Source organism: Gymnoscopelus braueri, assembly GCF_963280865.1.
Source record: "Gymnoscopelus braueri genome assembly, chromosome: 24".
NCBI lineage: Eukaryota > Metazoa > Chordata > Actinopteri > Myctophiformes > Myctophidae > Gymnoscopelus > Gymnoscopelus braueri.
In genome coordinates, this window is record NC_137626.1 from 37,575,565 (window position 1) to 37,599,820 (window position 24,256).

The 24,256-nt window shown below is 45.1% G+C and overlaps 1 protein-coding gene across 2 annotated transcripts in view; it reads right to left on the minus strand.

Annotated features, from left to right (window-relative positions):
• The window catches only part of LOC308080147 (partitioning defective 3 homolog B-like), a 355,069-nt gene that overhangs the window by 225,352 nt on the left and 105,461 nt on the right, over nucleotides 1–24,256 (minus strand). For both annotated transcript variants that reach the window (XM_080421925.1, XM_080421924.1), the window contains exons 5-11: nucleotides 22,127–22,209; nucleotides 14,672–14,758; nucleotides 12,914–13,039; nucleotides 10,556–10,760; nucleotides 9,463–9,775; nucleotides 5,040–5,179; nucleotides 4,254–4,382 (exon numbers count right to left, since the gene is read on the minus strand). In XM_080421925.1, coding sequence (XP_080278051.1) covers nucleotides 4,254–4,382; nucleotides 5,040–5,179; nucleotides 9,463–9,775; nucleotides 10,556–10,760; nucleotides 12,914–13,039; nucleotides 14,672–14,758; nucleotides 22,127–22,209 — 1,083 coding nt within the window. The remainder of the gene's footprint in view (nucleotides 1–4,253; nucleotides 4,383–5,039; nucleotides 5,180–9,462; nucleotides 9,776–10,555; nucleotides 10,761–12,913; nucleotides 13,040–14,671; nucleotides 14,759–22,126; nucleotides 22,210–24,256) is intronic.

The following is a 24,256-nucleotide window of genomic DNA, read 5'->3' on the forward strand; positions in this document are numbered from 1 at the left end:
TTCCTTACTTAAGGGTCCATTTGGTTCCATTTGTACACTCTCAGAGTTACACACCCACCATAAGGGGCCATTTGGCAACCAAAATGGAGTGGTTCTAGTGAGCCAACATGCACGATATCAGCACCCTGACCAGAATGGAACAGAGCCTTCATTAGTATCATTGGTAACACCTGTGAAGGAAGTAAGAAGAGGCCCAATTTCTTTCCAATATGGCTGCTGTGCATAGAGCCCAGTATATTACACAGTCACAGTCTAACCTGACTCCGCCAGATGGGGGGCGGTATTGAGTTCACAGGTTCACAATACAGCCTCCATCTGGGATCGCTCAGAGATTGGAGCTTACACCGAGCCGCTCCTGTTTCGGACCAATCAGCGGCTGCTAGGGACCGGATGTGACGCCATCGAGAAGCGCTTATTGCGTTGTAGTTCTGCCACGATTCATCATGGCTGGATAGTATACGAAAGAGCTACTGCTGGCGCAGCTACTATATGTGTCACATATGATTGGTTGGAGTTAGCACGCCCAGATGGTGATAGACAGACGGTCCCATCCAATCACCTGGCAAGTAGCTTGAAAAAACAGACCGCCGTCTTGCAGCGTTTTTTTCTACCGAGGTCCCAGATGGAAGTAGGCTGTGAAACAAATGTGTGGAGCAAGCTTCTTCCATCTGGCGGAGTCAGGTTAGTCACAGTCAGCATGACACACGCCATATGTGGGTGTAGCTGCAGTGGGAACTCTGTATGGTTATGTCCGAGTCATAGTGAACTCTATATATGGTTATGTCTGAGTCATAGTGAACTTTATATGGTTATGTCTGAGTCATAGTGAACTCTATATATGGTTACTGTATGTCTGAGTCATAGTGAACTCTATATATAGTTATGTCTGAGTCATAGTGAACTCTATACAGTATATGGTTATGTCTGAGTCATAGTGAACTCTATATATGGTTATGTCTGAGTCATAGTGAACTCTATATATGGTTATGTCTGAGTCATAGTGAACTCTATACAGTATATGGTTATGTCTGAGTCATAGTGAACTCTATATGGTTATGTCTGAGTCATAGTGACACTCCGTTTGAAAACATCCCCTCCTGACAGGTCCATTTGGTTCCATTTGTACACGCTCAGAGTTAAAACCCATAAACGTTGATTTGGACCTCTGTAGGTCCCCGGACCTGACATTGAGGAACAGTAGTGTAGCTAGACTATATATTATAGCAGAATGGGAAATTATAGCACAGCTGAATGCGAACGCCACTAATCAACAGCACATATTCTGTGTCTAGCGGATGTTGTTTTTTTTTGGTGACAAAACATGAAAACCCACTCCCAACACGCACGTGCGATGCTTTTCACAGGCGCATGTGAGATATAACGGCCTCTAAAAATAGACATTAATATTCATACACACACGCACACGCACACACGCACACGCACACACACACACACACACACACGGAGAGAGACAGATGGCGAAGGCAGCCTGATGCATCACCATCATCATTACGTCTTTGTGTTTGAGACGATCTTTCGCTTTCTCTCTTGTGTGGCGCTTCCTTCCTCGCCAGCTCTCTACATAAACATTTCCGCCACAATTTACCACTTCAGAGCAGAGCCTGGACTATTTATGAAGAGAACAGATGAGAGAGAGAGAGAGAGAAAAGAAGAGGGGAAGAGAGAAGGAGGGATGGAGGGAGGGAAGGAGAGAGAGAAACACACACACACACACACACACACACAAAGAGGAAGACAGACAGACAGACAGACAGACAGACAGACAGACAGACAGACAGACAGAGATGGAAAAAAGAAAGACAGAGCAAGACAGACAGACATACAAAAAGAGACAGAAAGAGAGAGACGAACCGAAAAAAAAGACAGACAGACAAAGCGACAGCGAGACAGACAGACAGAGCGGGCGGGCGAGCCAGACAGACAAACATAAAGAAAGATTGAGAGAGAGAGAGAAAAAAAAAAAGACAGACAGAGAGACAGCGAGACAGACAGACAGACAGACAGACAGACAGACAGACAGAGCGGGCGGGCGGGCGGGCGGGCGGGCGGGCGAGAGAGAGAGAGAGAGAGAGAGAGAGATTCCACTTCAGTATGTATAGGTTTGTGTGTGTTTTGTGAGAGCAGCTGCAGTTTTGTCCGTGGCAGACCGACTACAGCGAGCCAGATATTTTGCAGGGGCTGATGGGTAATAAGCGCGAGACTATTCAGGGCCCTACATGTCCCCTGATTGGCTGACTGAAGAGCACCGGCGTCTTCTGACAAGCGTTGTCGGTGGTGTGTGTGTGTGTGTGTGTGTGTGTGTGTGTGTGTGTGTGTGTGTGTGTGTGTGTGTGCATGCTGCATATAATGGCTACATCTCAGAGGGCCTCTACAATTTCAACATCCCTGATTGAGACATGCAAATCCACGAATCCGTGCCATGTCGCCGATCGCGAAGCGTTGTGGGCTTATAAATTGGCTATGTTTGGTGAGCGACACCGGCACGCAACCAAGTATAAAGTTTGTCTTAAAGGGGCACGAAACCCTAAGCTGACTGTGTAGCTTGTTTTCCACTTCAGGTTTAAAAACTGCAGCCAGTGAAGTACTGCAGCCAAGAAGTACTGACAATTTTCACTTAAGTAAAAGCATTAATACCACAATGCAGTCTCCTCACGTATTAGAAGGACAATATCAGTCACCAGAAACAAGGACGGGTGTTTCCGATTAATCTAACATGGTTAAAATGGAGTTTAAAGTTATAATGGGTTTGTATAGGAAGGGGGCGTGTCTGATAAAATGAATATCACATATCTAAATACTGAATGAAGCAACTCAAGAACTGTCCGGGGTGCTCCCAAAAGCCTGAGTAGACGATAAAATTATCCAAATTAGTTTTGAAAGTGAAATATCCCTTTAATGGGTTAATCTGCTGTAGTTTTTAACCTGAGCTGGAAAAACTAACTACAAAATCAGCCTGGGGTTTTCGTACCCCTTTAAGAATCAATCCACACACACTCCACAAGCTCTCATGATGTGGGAGTGTAGACGAGCCCTCTTCAAAAGAGGACTTGTTATGCGAAGCCTGCTAGGTTATTAATGAGGGCAAACTATTTTCGGAAGCAGCAACATGGGTGTTTGCGTCGAAGCGTGTGTTGGTGTGTGTGTGTGTGTGTGTGTGTGTGTGTGTGTGTGTGTGAGTGTGAGTGTGTGTGTGTGCAAAAGTGGCCGTGTGCGGGAGCATATGTGAGACAGCACAACGGCTGTCCGCAAGTGTTTATCTACCGCTTGGTGTTTACGACTTGAGTGTGTGTGTGTGTGTGTGTGTGTGTGTGTGTGTGTGTGTGTGTGTGTGTGTGTGTGTGTGTGTGTGCACATGTGTCCGCCCGCCACAAAGGCCCCCTACATGTCCCTCTCACAGACCTTTTGAAGTCACAGAAGAAAAGGAGTGATCGGAATACTGAAGAGGAGAGGAGAGGAGGGGAGGGGAGGGGAGAGGAGAGGAGAGGAGAGGAGAGGAGAGGAGAGGAGAGGAGAGGAGAGTTACCTGTCAGTGGGCAACTCTCAAGGGTGTGTGTGGGTGGGTGGTGTGTGTGTGTGTGTGTGTGTGTGTGTGTGTGTGTGTGTGTGTGTGTGTGTGTGTGTGTGTGTGTGTGTGTGTGTGTGTGTGTGTGTGTGTGTGTGTGTGAGTGTGTGTGTGTGTTAGTGTGTGTGTGTGTGTGTGTGTGTGTGTGTGTGTGTGTGTGTGTGTGTGTGTGTGTGTGTGTGTGTGTGTGTATTGACATAGCGTGTGACACTGTTTCATGTATTCTGGGCAGGAGTGTGTTTGTGTGTGTGTGGGGGGTCAGGGGTCAGCCGGAGCAGGTAAACAGTCACTTAACACCCGCGGAGCGTTGACACCGACAGGCGTGTGTGTGTGCCTAACGCACTCGCCACACTTCCTGCGGCGGCCCCGAGTGGGCACGCGTGTTTGTGTCCATGTGGACTTCCTGTCACACACACACTGCTGTATCAACAACCCAAAGCCGGGGACAGGAAGTCCGTGGCGAGTGTGTGATGGGTGGAGGGTGAATTGGGTCGGGGGGTATCGGAGCTCTGAGGTGTGCAGAGGGACACGCTCACGCAAACCAGCAGGAAATGAAAACCCACCAGAGATGGAGAGTCAAACCTCTGTGTGTGTGTGTGTGTGTGTGTGTGTGTGTGTGTGTGTGTGTGTGTGTGTGTGTGTGTGTGTGTGTGTGTGTGTGTACACTCACCAGTTCCCGGGGTAGAAAGATGTCGTCTTGACGTGACACCACCACACACACGCCCTCCCCCTGCTTGGTGCTGCGCAGCATGGCCACCAGCTCCTCCTGACTGCGACCTGTCATGTCCACACCGTTCACCTAGACACGCACGCGCACACACACACACACATGTGCACACACAGTCGCATGGTTTAGAGCAGTGGTGTAAAGCAACTAAGAACATTTACTCAAGTACTGTACTTAAGTACAATTTTGAGGTACTTTTACTTTACTGGAGTGTTTCCAATTGTCTATACTTGTAATTCTACTACACTACATCTCAGAGGCAAATATTGTACTTTTACTCCACTACAATTATGTTAAAGCTTTAGTTACTAGTTACTTTGCATCGCGACACGTTGTGAGCTTGTAGATCTGCTATTTTCAAACGTTTTAGTACTTTTGGTACTTTAAGTACATTTTGATACCAATACTTTGGTACTTTTACTTGTAACAGATTACTTCTACATTTCCGTATTGATACTTTTACTTAAGTAAAACAGTTCAGTACTTTTCCAACCAAACGCGTCACATGAGGTGACGCAAAACGTGTGGCATTAGCCCCAAATAGGCCCCGCCCATCACATTTCCCAACCAGGAAGAAGGGGTGATTTCGGGCCCATGCGCTGGGTGAGCAATTCAATGCAAGTGGATGGGGGGGGATATCCGTTGCTCTCTCTATTATTTTTTAACTCTATAGGAGAGGAGTATGTGTGTGTGTGTGTGTGTGAGTGTGAGCGCGCACGGCAGTGTTACCTCCAGAATGCGGTCTCCGGGTAGCAGGCGGCCATCTTTGATGGCGGCGCCTCGCGGCAGGATGTTCTTGACCATGATGGGTCCGGGCCCGTGCACCCCCTGGTCCCTGGTCACCACGGTGAAACCCAGGCCCTCCGTACCTGAGGGAACAGAGCGCACACACAAGCACACGCACACACACACGCACACACACACACACACACACACACACACACACACACACACACGTCAGTATTACTATGATGACATTAACGTGGTTTTCTTTTCATTTTAACCCTCTGTAGGAAAATTTAGTTGGCTCCGTTATTGGTCCGCTCTTTTTCCCCCTGAACACAGAATCTCTTGACCGAAAACAGCTGATCTACAAGCTCGTAGATCAGCTGTGTTCGGTTAATGTTCCGCCGAGGATAAGGATGCTGGGGTTCAAGTGGTTACTTTCATCCCCTCTACTCCTCTCTCATCCTCTCCTCTCTCTTCTCTCCTATCCCCTCCTCTTTCATCTTCTCCTTTCTCCTATCAACTCCTCTCTCATCCTCTCCTCTCTCCTATCCCCTCCTCTCCTCTTTCATCGTCTCCTTTCTCCTATCAACTCCTCTCTCATCCTCTCCTCTCTCCTCTCCTCTTTCATCTTCTCCTTTCTCCTATCAACTCCTCTCTCATCCTCTCCTCTCTCCTCTCCTCTCTCCTCTCCTCTTTCATCTTCTCCTTTCTCCTATCAACTCCTCTCTCCTCTCCTCTCTCCTATCCCCTCCTCTCCTCTTTCATCTTCTCCTTTCTCCTATCAACTCCTCTCTCATCCTCTCCTCTCTCCTCTCCTCTTTCATCTTCTCCTTTCTCCTATCAACTCCTCTCTCATCCTCTCCTCTCTCCTCTCCTCTCCTCTTCCATCTTCTCCTTTCTCCTATCAACTCATCTCTCATCCTCTCCTCTCCTCTCCTTCCTCACTCTCGTCTCTCATCCTCTCCATATCTCCTCTCCTCTCCAGAGGAATATGGAGGAGTCTGGGGGTCTCTCTCTCTACATTAAGTAGTGCTAAAGTCCCCCCCCCAAACCCCCTCCACCCCCCAAGAGGCTTGTTGCTGGCTCAGCCTGCTCTCCTAGCCCAGGATTAGACAGACTGCCTTTAATTTCACGTGTGAGCGGCCCGCCCCGCTGTCTGATGAAGGGAGACAGAGAGGCTGATGGGAGAGAGAGAGGGGGGGGGAGATATTATTCCTTGCAGCGACTCCCATCCCTGGGGGGACACGAACGTGATTTCCAGAAAGATCTCCTCCTGTGTGTGCACGCTCACGTTTATCTGCGCGCTGCATGTTTGTGTGTGTGTGTGTGTGTGTGTGTGTGTGTGTGTGTGTGTGTGTGTGTGTGTGTGTGTGTGTGTGTGTGTGTGTGTGTGTGTGTGTGTGTGTGTGTGTGTGTGTGTGTGTGTGCATGAGCCATCAGCCCACGCAACCACCTCCGTCACTCCTTTTCACGGCCCCACAAGCCCCAAGCCATGAGTGAAATGTGCCACGCTCTGTATGCCTATGTGTCTGTGTGTGTACCTGTATGACTACAGTATACTTGTGAGGACCAAAAAATGTCCCCCCCACAAGTACAGAGTAGAATTCGAGAAATGGTAGTTTTGTGGTTAAAACCGATTTTTGGAGAAAAAATTGGGTTTAGGATTAACCTCTATCACATTTAAAGGTTAGGTTTAGAGTTGGGTGTATGCCTGATATATACGCAGGTGTCATGCACCCAAAATAGCAGCTCTACATGCTCACAACGTGTCGCCGGTTGACGCGTTGTGAGCTTGTAGATCTGCTATTTCAGCTTTAGGCAGAGGGATGAAAATGCCAAAATATTGAAAAAGTGGGTTTCGTAAAATTGCCATCCTAAAATGCTGATGTCCTCAAAAGTATGGTAATACGCAAGTGTGTGTGCGTGTCCGTGTGTGTGTGTGTGCAGGGACGGGAGAGAGGGTAAAGCCATGGTAGCACACTAAAGGCGCAGAGCGATGCTATCTGGTACTCCGAAGTAAGCCCCCCGCCTGGCCTACATTAACGCCCCCTAAAACCCCACCGCCTGTCAATCAAACACACAGAGAGAGAGAGAGAGAGAGAGAGAGAGAGACTGTTGCCAAGGGAGCAAAGTGATAGAAACCCCATGATATCCCCATGTGCTCTGATCTTGGTCTCAGGTGTGTGTGTGTGTGTGTGTGTGTGTGTGTGTGTGTGTGTGTGTGTGTGTGTGTGTGTGTGTGTGTGTGTGTGTGTGTGTGTGTGTGTGTGTGTGGTGGAGGGGGGCTAGACGGTGAGCAGAAATCAAACAAAAGAACGGCAGAAGAAAAGGAGGAAGGGGGGAGGGGGGGGTGAGTGGAGAGGATATAAGAGCGACAGGAAAGACGGACTAAAAAAAAAGAAAAAAAGAAGAAATAAGACCCCTGAATGGAGCTTTGAGCCATAACTGGAGAGTGTGTGTGTGCGGACCAATTCTCTTTTCTTCTCAACTCGATGGCTATCTGCGGGGCGAGCACATGTGTGTGTGTGTGTGTGTGTACGCGCACACCAAGTCCAATTTTAGCCTTCCTTTCAATGTCTCTACAACACAAAAGCACGGACCGTTCTATGGGCCTAATCCCCCACACGCTCGTACACACACGTCACACACGCACACACAGACTTGTGCGCGGGCTTACCTATTGTAGCCATCGTCGCAACATGGCTCCCGACACCCACATGCACCTATACCTCTCATTCTCTCATTCTCAGTGATGTAAGTACTGTACTTGAGTACAATTTTGAGTTATTTTCATTTTACCGGAGTATTAAAATGTTTTGGGTAATTTTACTTTTACTCCTCTACATCTCAGAGGCAAATATTGTACCTTTACTCCACTACAATTATATGAAAACTTTAGTTACTAATTACTTTGGAGATGTTGATTATTATTACAAAACATAAATCACCCACTTCAGCCCCAGTTACATTTCGTCCGTTTGAAAATAGCCGATCTACAAGCTCACAATGTGTCGCATCGCGACGCATTGTGAGCTTGTAGATCTGCTATTTTTAACATTTTATACATTTGAAAACTTGTGAAAAGGGACCTTCTACATAATGAATACTTTTTACTTTTGGTACTTTTAAGTACATTTTGATACCAATACTTTTGTACTTTACTCAAGTAATTTTTTTAATTCCGGACATTAGTATTGATAGCAGTATTGATACTTTTACTTAAGTGAAAAATTTGAGTACTTTTTCCACCACTGCTCATTCTCATCTTTACCTACATTGATCCCAAGCATCCCTATGTTGGATAATACGCTAACATTCTGCGAAGGGATAGGCCAACATTCCGGCGAAAATACCATTGTGAGATTGAAAGGACCGGTTTACAGCATCTGTGTGCAGATATATAAATATATAATGTGTGTATATAAGTTCTTTCTTTGATTGTATTCATTTAATTAAATTCCTGCAATGTATTAATTCAATGTGTAATTATGCAACTGTCTATGGCAGCCTTATTACTAAAAACACACACATAGCCCATTTAAACTGATATTATCTAGTGAGTTGCCACTCCTCTAGACAACTGTGTCTCCTCCCTTTTCCTAAATAAATTGCTTGGCAGGAGGAAGTAGCGCCATTGTGATCTTGGACCCTGTGAAGGGAGATACAGTGGTGGTCACAATCCTCGCGAGTAAAAGAGATCTCATGTGTCACGTGTATTTCTTTATCTGTGTGTGATCAACAGCAAGGGGGTTTATGATTATCTGATCCATAAACCTAACAGAGATAGATATGCTATTCTGACTATTTGCCGTACAACAAGCCAATAATTTGATGACTCTTTTGACTCAAATTATTGGCTTAGGAATGCAACCAAAAAAAATAACAATCTCCATGTATTCAAGGCTCCATGGGGTGAGTAAATGATAGAAAATAAGTCATGTTTTGGGTGAAATATCCCTATAAGTGGTTAAAAAGACAAACGTTAAAGCTAAACGTAAGGTTGTACCCATCAAATAGCACACAAAGTGTTGTTTTCAATGGTCAATTATGACTCCATTATCACCACAGGTATGCTCTAAAAGTTAGAAAATCTTTTTAAAGCTGTGCTAGTTGCTTCTACATCTGACTTTGAGCGTGTGCATGTGCATGTGCGTGTGCGTGTGTGTGTGTGTGTGTGTGAGAGAGAGATACAGAGTGTGTGTGTGTGTGAGAGAGACAGAGTGTGAGTGAGTGAGTGAGTGAGTGAGTGAGTGAGTGAGTGAGTGAGAGAGAGAGAGAGAGAGAGTGCGTGCGTGCGTGCGTGCGTGCGTGTGTGCGTATGAGTACGGTATAAACAGCAGCAACAGGGATGTGATATTTTTTCATTTCACCTGGTCTGTAAGATGCAGTTAAAGGGACAGTGCGCTAATAACGCCACCTTTACCTTTCTTGAGGTCGATCTTGATCTTCTTGCCCGCCTTCTTGGTGGTGGCGAGCGGGGCCAGGCCGGAGGGGGGCAGCCCCGCCACCGGGCTCTTCCTGGCCGCCGAGGGGCTCTGGCTGCGTGGACGGGGGGTGGCGGAGGGTGAGAGGGGGGACGCGGCGGGAGGGCTGGGGGACGCGCTGGGGGCCCGCTGCTCCGCGGCAGCAATGCCGCCGTGCCCGGACTGGAGCTCCGCCGGCGGGCTGAGGACAGGTGCCGGCTCGGTGGTGGTCTTGGCGCGGACGTCCGGCGGTCTCGCTTCTAGCGCGGCGTCCTGCGGGGTTATGATAGTTAACCACTTAAAAACCAGTGGTGGAAAAAGTACTCAAATGTTTTACTTAAGTAAAAGTATCAATACTGCAATGTAGAAGTACTCTGTTACAAGTAAAAGTCCGGAATTCAAAATTGACTTGAGTAAAAGTACAAAAGTATTGGTATCAAACTACTTAAAGTACCAAAAGTAAAAGTACTAAAACGTTTGAAAATAGCAGATCTACAAGCTCACAACGTGTGAGCTTGTAGATAGTTCCGCGCTATGAACTTCTAAATCTGCTATTTTTGAAAAATTTTGAAAATGTGTGCAAATATTTTAATACATATAATTTTATTTGTAGCGAACATTTGTAACTCAAATCTTTGCTTCTGGGGGTCCCTGGAACAAAATGTTTTGAGATGGGGGTCGGCAGCCAAATACTTATTATTTTGGGGGTTGACATGAAAAAGTTTGAGGACAACTGATATTATAGCAACATTTTGTTTTTCACAAAACGGTTAGGATTTAGAAGACATTTGTAGAATCCCCCAGAAACAAAGATTTGAGTTACAAATATATACATTTAAAAAATAGCAGATCTACAAGCTCATGGCACGGCACTTGGTGCCGTGCTATGAGCTTGTATATCTGCTATTTTTGAATAGCCAAATACATCAAAAAATTACACAAATGCGTTCCCGGTCTCAATGGGTTAAAAACAAACTGAAATTGAAACAAAAAAAAAAGCCAAACAAAATAAAAATAAAAACTAATGGAAGAAAAATGCAAAACGATAATAACCTTGGTCTCCTGCTTGGGGTCGGGCTTGGGGTCCGTTTTGGAGCGGACCACGGCCGGGCTGCGGGTGTTGGGGGAGGGGTTGTGGGCCTCGGTGGAGAACAGCTGACCGATCAGACTCTTCTCGTATCGGGGCTTGTTGTAGACGGGAAGCACCTCCAGGCGGATGAGAGGAGAACCCAGCGCCTGCCGGAACACCTCCTGGGACCTGACCCCCCAAACGCAACACAACAGGAAGTGAGGTCATCGTCGTGAGGACGTTTATTTGTATATAGTGAATAATAAAAGAGAGACATAAAGAAAGATGGGAAAGAAAGACATTTTTGGGTTTGATGCCGATCCTGATTTTGGAGAGTCCTAGACCACCAATTACCCACATTTTGACACATATTTTGTCACAAATTGCAACATTTTCAATTTTAAGTTTTCAATTTGAGAACATTTTGAGAACACAATAATAAATAAATAATAATAATAATAATAATAATAATAATAATAATAATAATTGGATAACGACATGCCCAAATATGGACATAAAGTTGAAAGTGGTTAAACATCAGAAAGACTGCATAATTGCCGATACCAATATCATAAAAATAAATAAAAATCTAATAACCACAAAACGTCAAAGTGATGAACTGTATATGTCGGGCACTAGAACAAAGTCTTTGAAAAACTTTGCACTGTGCCTAGAACTACGGAGGTTACGGCTGTGTGTGTGTGTGTGTGTGTGTGTGTGTGTGTGTGTGTGTGTGTGTGTGTGTGTGTGTGTGTGTGTGTGTGTGTGTGTGTGTGTGTGTGTGTGTGTGTGTGCGCGCGCAAGCACTGTGGGACCAAGGACACCTGAAAGAGGAAAACGTGTGACAGACAGACAGAGGGAAGGGCGGATGGAATGAAATAAAACGGAGTGACAGGCGTGAATGGCTCTTTATCTGCACTCTGGGCTCTATTAAACAGTATGGCTGCTATTCAAGGTCTCGTCAGTGGACCCTCCTATCAGATGGAGGCCTCTGCTCACACTGTGTGTGTGTGTGTGTGTGTGTGTGTGTGTGTGTGTGTGTGTGTGTGTGTGTGTGTGTGTGTGTGTGTGTGTGTGTGTACGTCACATTAATAGACTACCAGCACCACAACGCACAATTCACGGCCCTCTGACTGTGTGTGTGTGTGTGTGTGTGTGTGTGTGTGTGTGTGTGTGTGTGTGTGTGTGTGTGTGTGTGTGTGTGTGTGTGTGTGTGTGTGTGTGTGTGTGTGTGTGTGTGTGTGCGTGCGCGCGTGCAATAGACTTGGGGTGGAAGTCTTTTTTGTTCCAGTAGATGTGTAGAGGAGATGATAGACATTGGAGAGGATTTGTGTCCGCCACTGATAAGAAAGCCGCAACAAAAGGGAAGTGAGTGACAGGTGAGCGTGTGTGTGCACGCATGCACATACACACGCACACACACATACGCACACACACACACAGGCTGGTAGTGCAGTAGTCTCGCAGTAGCCAGCCGTCTAGATAGATTTTTCTGCGCCAGTGCCATGTGCAGGAAACAGCCAATCTACAAGCTCACAACGTGTCAGAGTGCAGCACGTTGTGAGCTTGTAAATCAGCATTTTTTCCAAGCGCAATCAAGCAGCAACTCTGCATTAAAATCTGGGACATAACTGTTGATAAGTGATTACTATCTCTCTAACTGCCAAATACCAACCCCCTAACATCTAAATCAGGGGTCTTCAACGTTTTCAGCCCAAGGACCTCCTTCTCTGAGAGAGAGATGAAGCAGGGACCCCCACTATATATTGCATAAATGTGTGTTGCAGATTAAAGCTTTTCATAGATGTTGGTGTCATGTTAATGTGTATTTTCAGACATTTAACCACTTAAACCGTCAATACTAAGTAAACTTTCACTCTGTACTTAGTCTACTCTTTTTTTCCCCCTCTCTTTGCCGAAAATAGCCGATCTACAAGCTCACAACGACTCGCGCGTTGTGAGCTTGTAGATCGGCTATTTTCAGATAAGTTCCCCTCAAAATAGGGATGCTAGGGTTCAAGTGGTTAATGTAAAAACAAATATTCTATCACACAAACATTTGGCGGACACCATGTAGTAACTCTGAGGAGCCCCTAGGGGTCCCGGACCCCCTGTTGAAGACCTCTGATCTAAATGTCTAATTATCCCCCAAACAGATTATTTTCCTAATTGTGAACCTAACTCTAAAATCTTGTTTTAGCCATAAAACAACCATTTATCTTGTGAGGACCAGGAAAATGGTCCTCACAATTTTCGATCACTCAAATTCTACTATACTTGTGGAGATATTTGGCCCTCAGAAGTAAAGTAATACAAGAACAGACACACAGAGAGGTACGTACTGTGCGAAGCTCTTGTCTATGAGCGGCGTGTCGTTGATCTGGACGATGCTCTCGTCTTCACGGAAGATGTTTTCTTTCCTGGAACGACTGTTCTCCTCCACGCCTCTGATGTGCAAGCCCAGCATGCTGTGAACGAGCGAGCGCACGCACACACACACACATACACACAGACACACACCAAAGCGTACATATACAGATGTGTAAGTCTTAGAGCATGCATGGGCAACTGGCGGCCCGGAGGCCACAAGTTAATATCGGAATACTGATATATTACTGATATAATTCAGCTGTTACAATTCCAAACATGTGATCATGACCCGCTTCAATTACTTCAGTCCATATTATTAGTTTAATGAATGTTTATGTCCAATGTATTTGTATTTAAGTTAATAAAGTTAACTTAAGTATAACTAAATGCATTTCAAATTAAATAAAAAGGTTACTTTTCAGGATTACAATTCCAAAATAGCAAAAATAGCAAATCTACAAGCTCAAAATGTGTCGCGATGTGATGTGTTTTGAGCTTGTAGATCAGCTATTGTTGCTATACTAGAACGACATTAATTTACAAAACAAGTTCAAATGTGGAGATAAGAGGTTTCTGCCCGACAGCAACAATATGCAATGTGGCCTCCTGGAGTGAGTGTGGAAATATAGTGGCCCTCTCCACCATCAAAGTTGCACACCCCTGTCTTAGAGGGTAACATGGGTCTGAAATGGATGAACCTGCGAGAACCTGATCAGCTTATTTTTTTTTCTTTTTCGTATATTAAAGTCATTAATCTTGGGTTTTAAAATGAGACATATGCGTTGTAATTACATTTCAAAAATAAAATAAAAAACATGAATTTGGTCCAATTATCCTCGGGTTCAACTTTTTGGACACAGGCTACCCTCTAGTACAGGGTCTTCAACATTTTGTTCAGGCCAAGGACCCCTTAGTGGAGAGATAGATGAAGCAGGGACCCCCACTACATATATTAAATAGATTCGATTCGTATTAATCTTTTGTGTCAGGGTTGTGTAAATGCATGTGTTTGTGTTAACCCATTAACACATTGACTGCCAGAGTTTATTCATAATGTACTCACCCCTGTGCCAGCAATTTGCGTGTTTTTAAATTTTTTTGTTTTGTAATTTTTCATTCAAATACATTCTCTGATTGTGTTGTCAAGCACCTACGATTGTTCCACCAGTAGAGAGCAGCACATCCAAACATTGATCACCTCGCTCACCCCCTCCCAAACAGGCCACGTCATATCCGGTCATTCAAAGGATGTGACGTTTTCGACAATTCCCGGCCCGCTGATCGGCCTGAAAACAATGTGATACACTACGACGATGACTGTTAGTCACCCGGACCAAAGAAAATAGAAGTTGAGCTGTCCGTTTGTCTTTTATACCGTGTGAAAAAAACGTGTTTTTCCTTATTCTGGCCGAAAATCACCGGAGAAAAACAGCGTGACCCGGAAATGAATTTTTTTTTTTACATCCGGCTCCGGGTGAGTGTGACGTAAGTGGAAAACGAAAGTGTTGATGAGAAATAAACACAGCCGTGCGATCACAGATTAAACAATGAAAATTCAAAAGAACGTGTCAACCCGTTCTTAGGAATCCTGGCACTCAAGCGATGGATTTGAAAGAACGTGTTGACGCGATCTTGGCACTGTATGTGTTAACACCAGGAACGCATCTGTATCATTTTAGATGTCTTTGGCTATTCAAAAATGGCAGATATACAAGTGCATGTGTGCTTACCGTCCGCTGAGCGAGGAGCAGTAGGGAACCACGTGGATCCCCAGAGGTCCCTTGTCACCCGACAGTTCCACCGTCTTGGTCAGGGAGCTGTCCACAGAAAAACAATGACCGTTACACACACACACATGCGCATCCATGCCTGATTTATACTTGGGTGTGCCGTGTGGCACATCGGAAACAGCAGATTTACAAGCTCAGCTTGTAAATCTGCTGTTTCCGATGTGTGGCACGGCTGGGCGTTCACACAAAACAGAAGCAATCGTCAAAACTCCGTAAAATGCCAATCTGCACGCCCGCACACACACGCACACGCGCGCACACACACACACACACACACTTAACCTCGCTTGCCTGCACGCACTTCAAAATCCATTCACGTTTGTCTTTTTCCTCGAGGCGACGCGATAGACAAACAAATTAGCTTACAGTCAGACCTGCCAAGGAAAGCTAAGGAACATGTCGCTGTGTGTGTGTGTGTGTGTGTGTGTGTGTGTGTGGGGGTGTGTGTGTGTGTGTGTGTGTGTGTATGTGTGTCCGCACGTGTGTGTGTGTGTGTGTGTGTGTGTGTGTGTGTGTGTGTGTGTGTGTGTATGTGTGTCCGCACGTGTGTGTGTGTGTGTGTGTGTGTGTGGGGGGGGGAGGACACAGGTGGCCACTTCAGCCTTTTATCTAGGCACTACTCAAGCTCCAGATCTAGCCCGTGGACAAAGGGAAGCGATGGGTACATGAATGCAGGACAGATAGGACCGCATCTGTGTGAAGTACTGGACTGAACGCCGGGCTTTTCACCAGCAGATAAACCAAGACAATAACCACAGGAAGACAGCTGCCTTTGTACGGATGGCAAACACAGAGGAGACCTGTGGGATAGGGGCTGACACGAGATACCGGAAGATCACAGGGAAAAGAGTGGAGTGGAGTGCAGGTGTGTGTGCGTGTGCGTGCGTGTACTCCTCATACTCCTGTGTGTGTGTGTGTGTGTGTGTGTGTGTGTGTGTGTGTGTGTGTGTGTGTGTGTGTGTGTGTGTGTGTGTGTGTGTGTGTGTGTGTGTGTGTGTGTGCGCGTGTGTGTGCGTGTGCTCGCGTGTACTCCTCACAAGAGAAATGGTTGTTTCATGGTGACATATTTCACTGAAATCTGAAACAGAAAACTGTTTTTGTTTCAGGTTAGGATTAGGCATTTAGAGGTTAAGTTTAGGGGTTAAGGTTGGAGTTATGGCTGATTTATACTTCGTTGAGTGCCGTATCGCACCCCAAAAATAGCCGATAAGCTTATGTAGATCGGCTATTTTCTATTAGAGTTAAAAATGGCCAAAATATTGTAAAAATTGAATTTTAAAATCACTGTCCTTTTTTATGTTCTCATAAGTATCATAGTATAATAGTGTATGGGACGTTTTATACTGTTGTTTGTTTGATTTGAATTCCTTTCATTTTAGTAAGTTATGAAAGGTACAGTATAGGTGAAGTAGTTCTCACCAACTGTAAACCACTTCGTTTCAGAGGCCGGATAGACACCCATCCTGCGTTCACTCCACTGGCTTCCCGTCTCTTTCCGGACCGAATAAAGGTATCCCAGTTGACATATCAGTGCATCCACGGAAATGCTCCTTCGTACCTCAAGGAATTAGTCTCCCCACAACCCTCGACCGGCAACCTCCGCTCTTCAAACACTCCTCAAAACCCCCAAGACAAACCTACGTCCCATGGGCAACCGGCCGCCCCCGACCTGAGTCGGGGGGGTGCCGACTGTGGTGCCGACTGTGGTGTCAACCGACACCACAGTCGGTTGACTCTTTCAACACATCAAGTGCCAGAGTTTTTTTTTAAACAAGGTACATACAGTGCCATCGTTCTTACCGTTTACACTGATCTGTTTAGAGCTGTAGAAACCTCCACGAGGACGCGGATGTAAGCAAAGGGTGCGTACCGACTAACGACTGGAACAATAATATGTCTAACGCGATCCGCCATTGCAGAGTGATCACATGTCGAAAATGGCTTGTTTTCACCACTGTAAAAAGATATTGATCAAGATATTGATCAAGATAAGATCACTACTGGGGTTCCCCAAGGCTCGGTTCTGGGTCCTCTTCTTTTCTCTCTCTACACTACATCTCTTGGTGCTGTCATCCACTCCCATGGCTTTTCCTACCACTGCTATGCCGATGACACCCAGCTGATCCTCTCATTCCCCCCCTCTGACACACAAGTGGAGGCACGCATTGCTGCTTGTCTGGCTGACATCTCTGAGTGGATTTCTCCAGATCCTATCATTGGAGACGACGGAAGAGACGTTTTTTGGGCCGTTGTCACTTCCGTCCATTCCATTTTACAGGGACCTAGGATGATTCCTAAGTTGGAAGATTCTCGTGTTTGGCACTCAATGTTTTTAAAAGCATTTTTTTTTTTTTGCTACACTGGTCTTACCTCTAGGCTTTATGGCCTCATGTTTTAAATGTTTTGTTTCAGTTTCTTAGATGTTTTTAACGAGTAGCGGCGCTATCTCAAAAGTGTGCGTGAATTTGTAGGCCTTCCGCTTCCGGCCGTGTGTCTCTATTGTAGCACTTTGAGTAAAAAAAATGTAAAGTGCATTATAAATAAAATCCATTAGTATTATAGTAACAAAATATATGATCAATACTGCATAAACATAAATTCCACTAACCTGTCATATTGTGTAGACTACTTATTTTCAACAGCTCGTACAAAAAAATCTATAACACCCAGAGAGGGTTGTTTGTAAAAAAATGTTTGGCTTTGATGCTATCTTAGATTAGATGTAGGCTTATTTGATCGTTCAGAAATACAATAAATAATTTCATAGCACTGGCTGACTTAATTAATTAATTCCGGCACTCAATGAGTTAAGGTGGAGTCGTCTTAAGATTATGGTGGAACATTGGGAGCGGAGTAATTGCAATAAGGGGAGTTTGCTTCACAGTTTGGGAGCCAGGAAGGAGATGGTGGAGCGTTGAACCCAGATGTTTTAGGGAAGGTTCAGAGAGCTTCCCTGTGTTACTGTAGCTTGATCAGAGAGAGCGGGAGGGCTTTGATCAGGCTTTGAAGGTATGATTAAGTGGCTTAACGTACACAGAGTGCAGGACCAAAGATGTGACATATATTAACGAACACTAAAAAAAAATACAAACAAAAGAACAAAACAAAAAGGTAACAAAGACAAGGACGGAGCACAAAAGCGCTCAAGTTCCAGATTTATGTGTTGTGGTGCAGCGACCGGGGACGGAGATCATTATGAACCCGCTCTTCTGTCACTGTCACCGCGCTCTTGTTAACCTCTGCAAGGGTCACGCCACTACCCCACACACACACACACACACACACACACACACACACACACGCACATCATCATTTGCATTCTTGCTGCCATGTGTAGGGCACGCAATCGCAATTACTCACCTTCCGGTGAATTGAATTTGCATGCAGATGTGCGTGCGCACGCACACGCGTCAAATTTACATGGAATGGAGAGTATAGCTCCATCTATACGTGAGCAATCTACTTAAGCCTTGTGTCCCTAATTTGCTTTCCGTTGTCAGGCAGACACACACACAAACACACAGGCTCGTTGGCTACGGCCCATTTGCATTCATAAAATAACAAACGGTGGCACAAACAAGCTCATCAGACTCCGGCGCGGCTTGTTAGCGCCGCACGTTAATATGCAGAGTAGCGCTGTTCACCCATTTTAGCATCCAGACACACACACACACACACAGCCATTGCACTGAGGGGAGTGAGAGAGACAGACAGACAGACAGAGAGAGAGAGAGAAACTGAATCAAGAGACGGAGAGAGAAACAGACAAACAGACAGACAGACACAGAACGAAAGAAAGAACGAAAGAAAGAAAGAGGGGCATGAGACCAGTGGTTGAAAGTAACTAAGTAAATGTACTTAAGTATAATTTTGAGGTATTTGTACTTTACTTGAGTATGTACAATGTATTTTACTTTTACTAAACTTTTACTTCTACTCCACTACATCTCAGATCCAAATATTGTACTTTTACTCCACTACAATTATTTGAAAATTTGTGTTACTAATTACAAAACAACCACTTCAGCCCTATATAAATTTTCATCTACAAGCTCACAATGCGTCGCGATGTGACACATTGCGAGCTTGTAGATCTGCTATTTTCAAAAGATTTTTATACATTTGAAAACTTGAAATGTGACATTCAGCATAATGAGTACTTTTACTTTTGGTACATGTTGATACCAATACGTTTGTACTTTTACCCAAGTACAATTTAAATTCTGGACTTTTACTTGTAACAGAGTATTTCTACATTGCAATATCGATACTTTTTCCACCACTGCATGACACAGCAGGATGAATTCAAAATAAATGTAAAAAAGCGCAACACGGAGAGAGACAGATGGAACTCCCACGACTGGTTGACTTCTCCTACACCGACGGCGGGCTAACGAGCTAGCGACGGATGGTTATCGCACGCTGACAAAAAAGAAATTAAAAAAAGAAATAACTAAACAAAAACTACACCAAAAAAAAAACACGTACCCCCTCGGTATCTCCTTCAAGCACAGACCATCTGTTACCGAAGTTAAGAAACTGGTGTTTCATAAAATACTGTAACAATCGCCATCTGTCAATATCGCCCTGAATTATCCTGAAATGCATTTATTTTGCAGTGCTACTGATAAAGCATAAACTACCGGTCCTTTAAGTGGGGGACCCTCAGGGGTCCTTGAGGAGGTGCCAGGGGGTCCCCAGCAAAACAGTCTAAACACTTGAGCTCCATGTTATTGTTTTAACTGTTCAGATCTAGCAGATTAACAAACTGTGAGCTTGTCGCTCGGCTATTTTCAAAACAAATGTTGACAAAACTTCTGTTATGGGCGTCCCTGGCACAGAACCTTTTCAAATGGGAGTCCGCAGCAAAATAAGTAAAAGAAATGTGGGGGTCCATGACATGAAAATGATCGAGAACCACTGCCTTAGATTAACTATTTTATTGCCACGGGCGGAAATTCCCTTCCATTTATTTTTAAAGTGTTTTATAAAAGATTGCGCTGTGATCTATAATTCGGAGTGACCACTTTCACTTTAACTCACACTCTCTGTCTATTGGTTTCCTGCAAATGCATGTAACTCGAGTTAATTTGTTTTGCCCTGGATTCGACGAGACACAGTGTATTCAATGGTCTCTAGCAAAAGGGGCGACAGTCCCGGTTTTATTTTTTCAGGTGTCACCGTGGCGACCGCGTTGACGGACAGGAGAGAGACAACTCCCATCATGCATCAGGGGGTCAGGTGGAAGTGACACGACCACCAGAAAAGGCTAGGCGCCCCGCGGGAGGCCAGCATTTATGTGGTCACCATGGTGATATCGCGCAGGCAAACACACACACGCCTACACTGTACTCTGACTTGCATGTGCCTACACACACACACAAACACACACACACACACACACGACCCCAGCTTTTAACCCATTAAGACCGGGAAAGCAACCACTTTAACCATTATGTTATACTTTGGCTAAAATAGCAGATATACAAGCTCATGAGCTTGTAGATCAGCAATTTTAGAAAAATCCTGAAAATGTGTGCAAATCTTTGAATGTATATATTTTTTAAACGTTTTTTTATCTCCAATCTTTGCTTTTAGGGGTCTCTGAAACTAAATATTTTGAGATGGGGTCCACGTCCAAATTCATATAATTTTGGGGGTCCTTGACATGAAAAGGTTTGAGAACACTGATATAGAGATTTTCAGATAACTGACAAAGACATTTGTAGAATCCCCCAGAAGCAAAGATTTGAGTTACAAATGTTTGCTTTAAACAATATACATATTATATTCAAAGATTTGCTCACATTTTCACGATGTTTCTAAAAAATAGCAGATCTACAAGCTCATAGTGCGGCACTCGATGCAGCGCTATGAGATTGTATATCTGCTATTTTTGAATAGCCAAAGCCATCTTAAAATGACACAGATGCGTTCCCGGTCTTAATGGGTTAACAGAGGTCCCTGTCCACCATCTAGACCTGTCATCGCAAGAGATAGATTTCCATTTGCTGTTATGGGCCATTTATAGTTCAGTTTCACGCCGGTGTTGAGCGTCGACAACTTCAGATCTACAAGACGATAGCAGATCGCAGCGCGACACATTGTGAGCTTGCAGATCGGTTATTTCCGATGCTCAACACCGGCGTGAAACCATGTATATAAGTCAGGCTTTGACGGCTTACCTTTCATGCTGGGAGTTATGCTATATATATATATATATTATTGAGCTTCAAGTTCAAGTCTTCTATGGGTCTATAAGTCTTCTATTCACCTGTGTGCATGCTATCTCACTACACTACCTAACCCCACAACATAAAAATTTGCACTATTTCCATTGCCCTAACACAGTTTTGTTGTTTTTTTGCGTCAAGGACCCCCAAATTGACACATATTAGCCCTAGGACCGCCATTTGAAAAGATATGCCAGGGACTCAACCATTTTGATTTATTGGGGGTCCCAATCTACACTGTAGTATCATCATCAGTTTTCATGTTACAGACACACAAGGGTCAACTTGGTTCCTAACTATTAATTTGTCTGGGGACCAACTGGAACCCCCTCAAGGACCGCTGGTGGTCCCCGGACCAATGGTTTAGAACCACTGCCCTAACATAATAAGAAGAATATACGTAAGACACCCTAACAGTACACATCTGACCTTAACCTCTAACAGGGGACACGGGGAGAACATGCATACTCCACACAGAAAGGCCCTTTCGCCAACCCCACCTAGGGTATGGGCACTGATGACGCGGAGGAGAGAACACGCCCCCAGCGCCCACAGCGTCCCCGGCGGGAATCAAACCCAGGAAATTCTAGCTGTGAGGCGACAGCGCTACCAACTGCTCCACCGTGTCCCCGTAAATATCTTTAAAACGTATTTTTGAATTTCCATTTACGCTAAGCGGCAAGCTGTATGGGCTTCGACTATTTAGATTTACAGTAGGACAAATGTGTGTGACTGGAAAGACGAGACGAAGCGGGAAGGAAGCGGGACAACTGCTTTACGCCCGGATCGTTTTCAGGGTTTGCAACAGACTGTATGACGGAAGCATGGGGAAAGTGTGTGAAAGTCAACAGTCTGGCTTAAGAGACTACTATGTCAGACACACACCCACACACACAGTTTAATGGAGGGAACAAAGGCCAGAGCGCTAATCCCATCACTTCTCAGACATTCGGTCATGATCTGTCTGCCGCTGGGTTTGACGCATCACATGTGACACACACACACACACACACACACACCCCCCACACACACACACACACACACACACACACACACACACACACACACACACACACACACACACACACACACACACACACACACACACACACACACACACACACACACACACACACACACACACACACACACACACACTTACCTAAAGTTAACCTGGTTCATCTTGGCAGTGTGGGGGTCGGGCCGGAGTCTGTCCAAAGCACCTTTCAGCACGTGGTCGGAATCCTACAGAACACACACACATACACACACAGGTCAAACCAATGCATTATGAGGTGACACACACACACAAACACACACACACACACACACTATGCATCCAAAAAGACCCCCAGAGAAAACACACATCAACTGTTGCCCCCCCGTACGCTGCTTACAAGTACTGCTCACAAGTATACACACACACACACACACACACACACACACACACACACACACACCAGCTAACAGGAGGACCACCGACAGGCCCGGACGATCCGCGGACCACCACCATCAATCACCGGACCAGAGACCACCCTCTCGAACGCGGCTTCCCTCAGACGCTCCCTACCCGTCTGTCCATCCTATCCGTCCCTTCACTTACTCACTTCATCCCTTCCTTATGGCGGGCGGAGGGGGGGAGGGGGGGGTCAGGGGAGGGTGGGTATTTTTAATGGCGTTGTAAACAACAGCCTCGGGGGGGGGGGGGGGGGTAAAAAGAGAGCGTAACGGCGGACGAAAAGGATAAAAAACTACGGAGATGGAGCCGTCGGACGGGGCGGCGTGGAACGTACGGCGAAAAAACAGAGCGAGTGGGAGAGAGACAGATAAGGAGAGAGAGACATACACACACAGTGACAGAGACCAAGAGAGAATGACATAAAGAGAGAGAGAACGCCCTAAAAAGACCCCGGCTAAAAGGGGTGCAATTAGGCTCTTCTGCCCTGTCACTTTCATTGTGTCAACCAGGACTAATGGGAGATACACGGGGGTGGCTTCACCCTCTGATCCCCGCCCACACACACACACACACACACACATTTTTATTACTATACTTGCGAGGACATGACAATTTACCCATTAAGACCGGGAACGCATCTGTGTCATTTGAAGAGTTCTTTGGGCTATTCAAAAATAGCAGATCTACAAGCTCATAGCACGGCACCGAGTGGGAAGCATTAATGCACAAACAGACACAGGGGCGTGCACACACAGACACACACACAAAGTGACCCACTTATGTGTAGTACGTGATTATCCCTCCATTGAGCCACATGTTAGAGGAGGTGGCTCTATTGTTTGTCCGGCATCTCCGCTCCGTTACACAAACACACACACACACACACACACACACACACACACACACCACATATAAGGCACTTGTGTAAGAGTTTACCCACTTAAAACCTATACACTTTGCTGCATGTCAAATAGCGAAAATAGAACTTCTACTTCTTGTAGATTTCTATTTATTATTAAGATCTGGATCTTCACAAAGTAAAATCAACAGTAAGATGACGTATAAAAAAAAAAGAAAAACAGAACCGGGTTTTGTGATGTTTTACATTGTCAGAATCAGCTTTGTTTGCGTTCATTTACAAGCTAAAAAGAGTTACTTTGAGAGCTGTTCACTACAATGTAAGTCAATGAGGCGCACATTTCGAATGAACAATTTCTAATCAATGGAGCAACTATTTTTGATATGTCACCCACCTTATAGCTACATCATGGCAAGGTAACTAGACAACCTAGTTGGGCGGGCGGGGCGCTGCTCAGCCTGTGAATGATCCAAGCACCACCGAAGAAGAGTACAACCAGAAAAAAAAAAGAAAAAAAGATCGCCTCATTTTATGTTAAAGATTATGTAAAAGTAAATTGTTCTCGGATTTCTGTTCTTTTCCAAGTGTTTTTCAAAAAACAAGCCACATTCAAACGGCCATAGCTCTGGAATGGAGCATCGCGGCCGGCCAATTTCCCCCCCCCCCCGATTCTACCGGACCGATCTCTGTGAGGAAGGAGGATAATAGCCGTTTTCGCTGGCAAGGGGATGGTAGACAATGTTTTAACTCTGGCAGTTAATGGGTTAAGTGAAGTCATGCTAAAGGTCTGCCTGTTAGCTTACCAAATTGGTTCTGAACGTGGGGTTCAGAACCAATTTCTGAACCCCACCGCCCGTGAATAACAGTCTTTTTTTGTTTCATCCTTATCATTGGACAGTCATTATCATCATCACACTCTTCGACATTCTCAGTTTTTTAAATATATATATATATATATATATATATATATATAT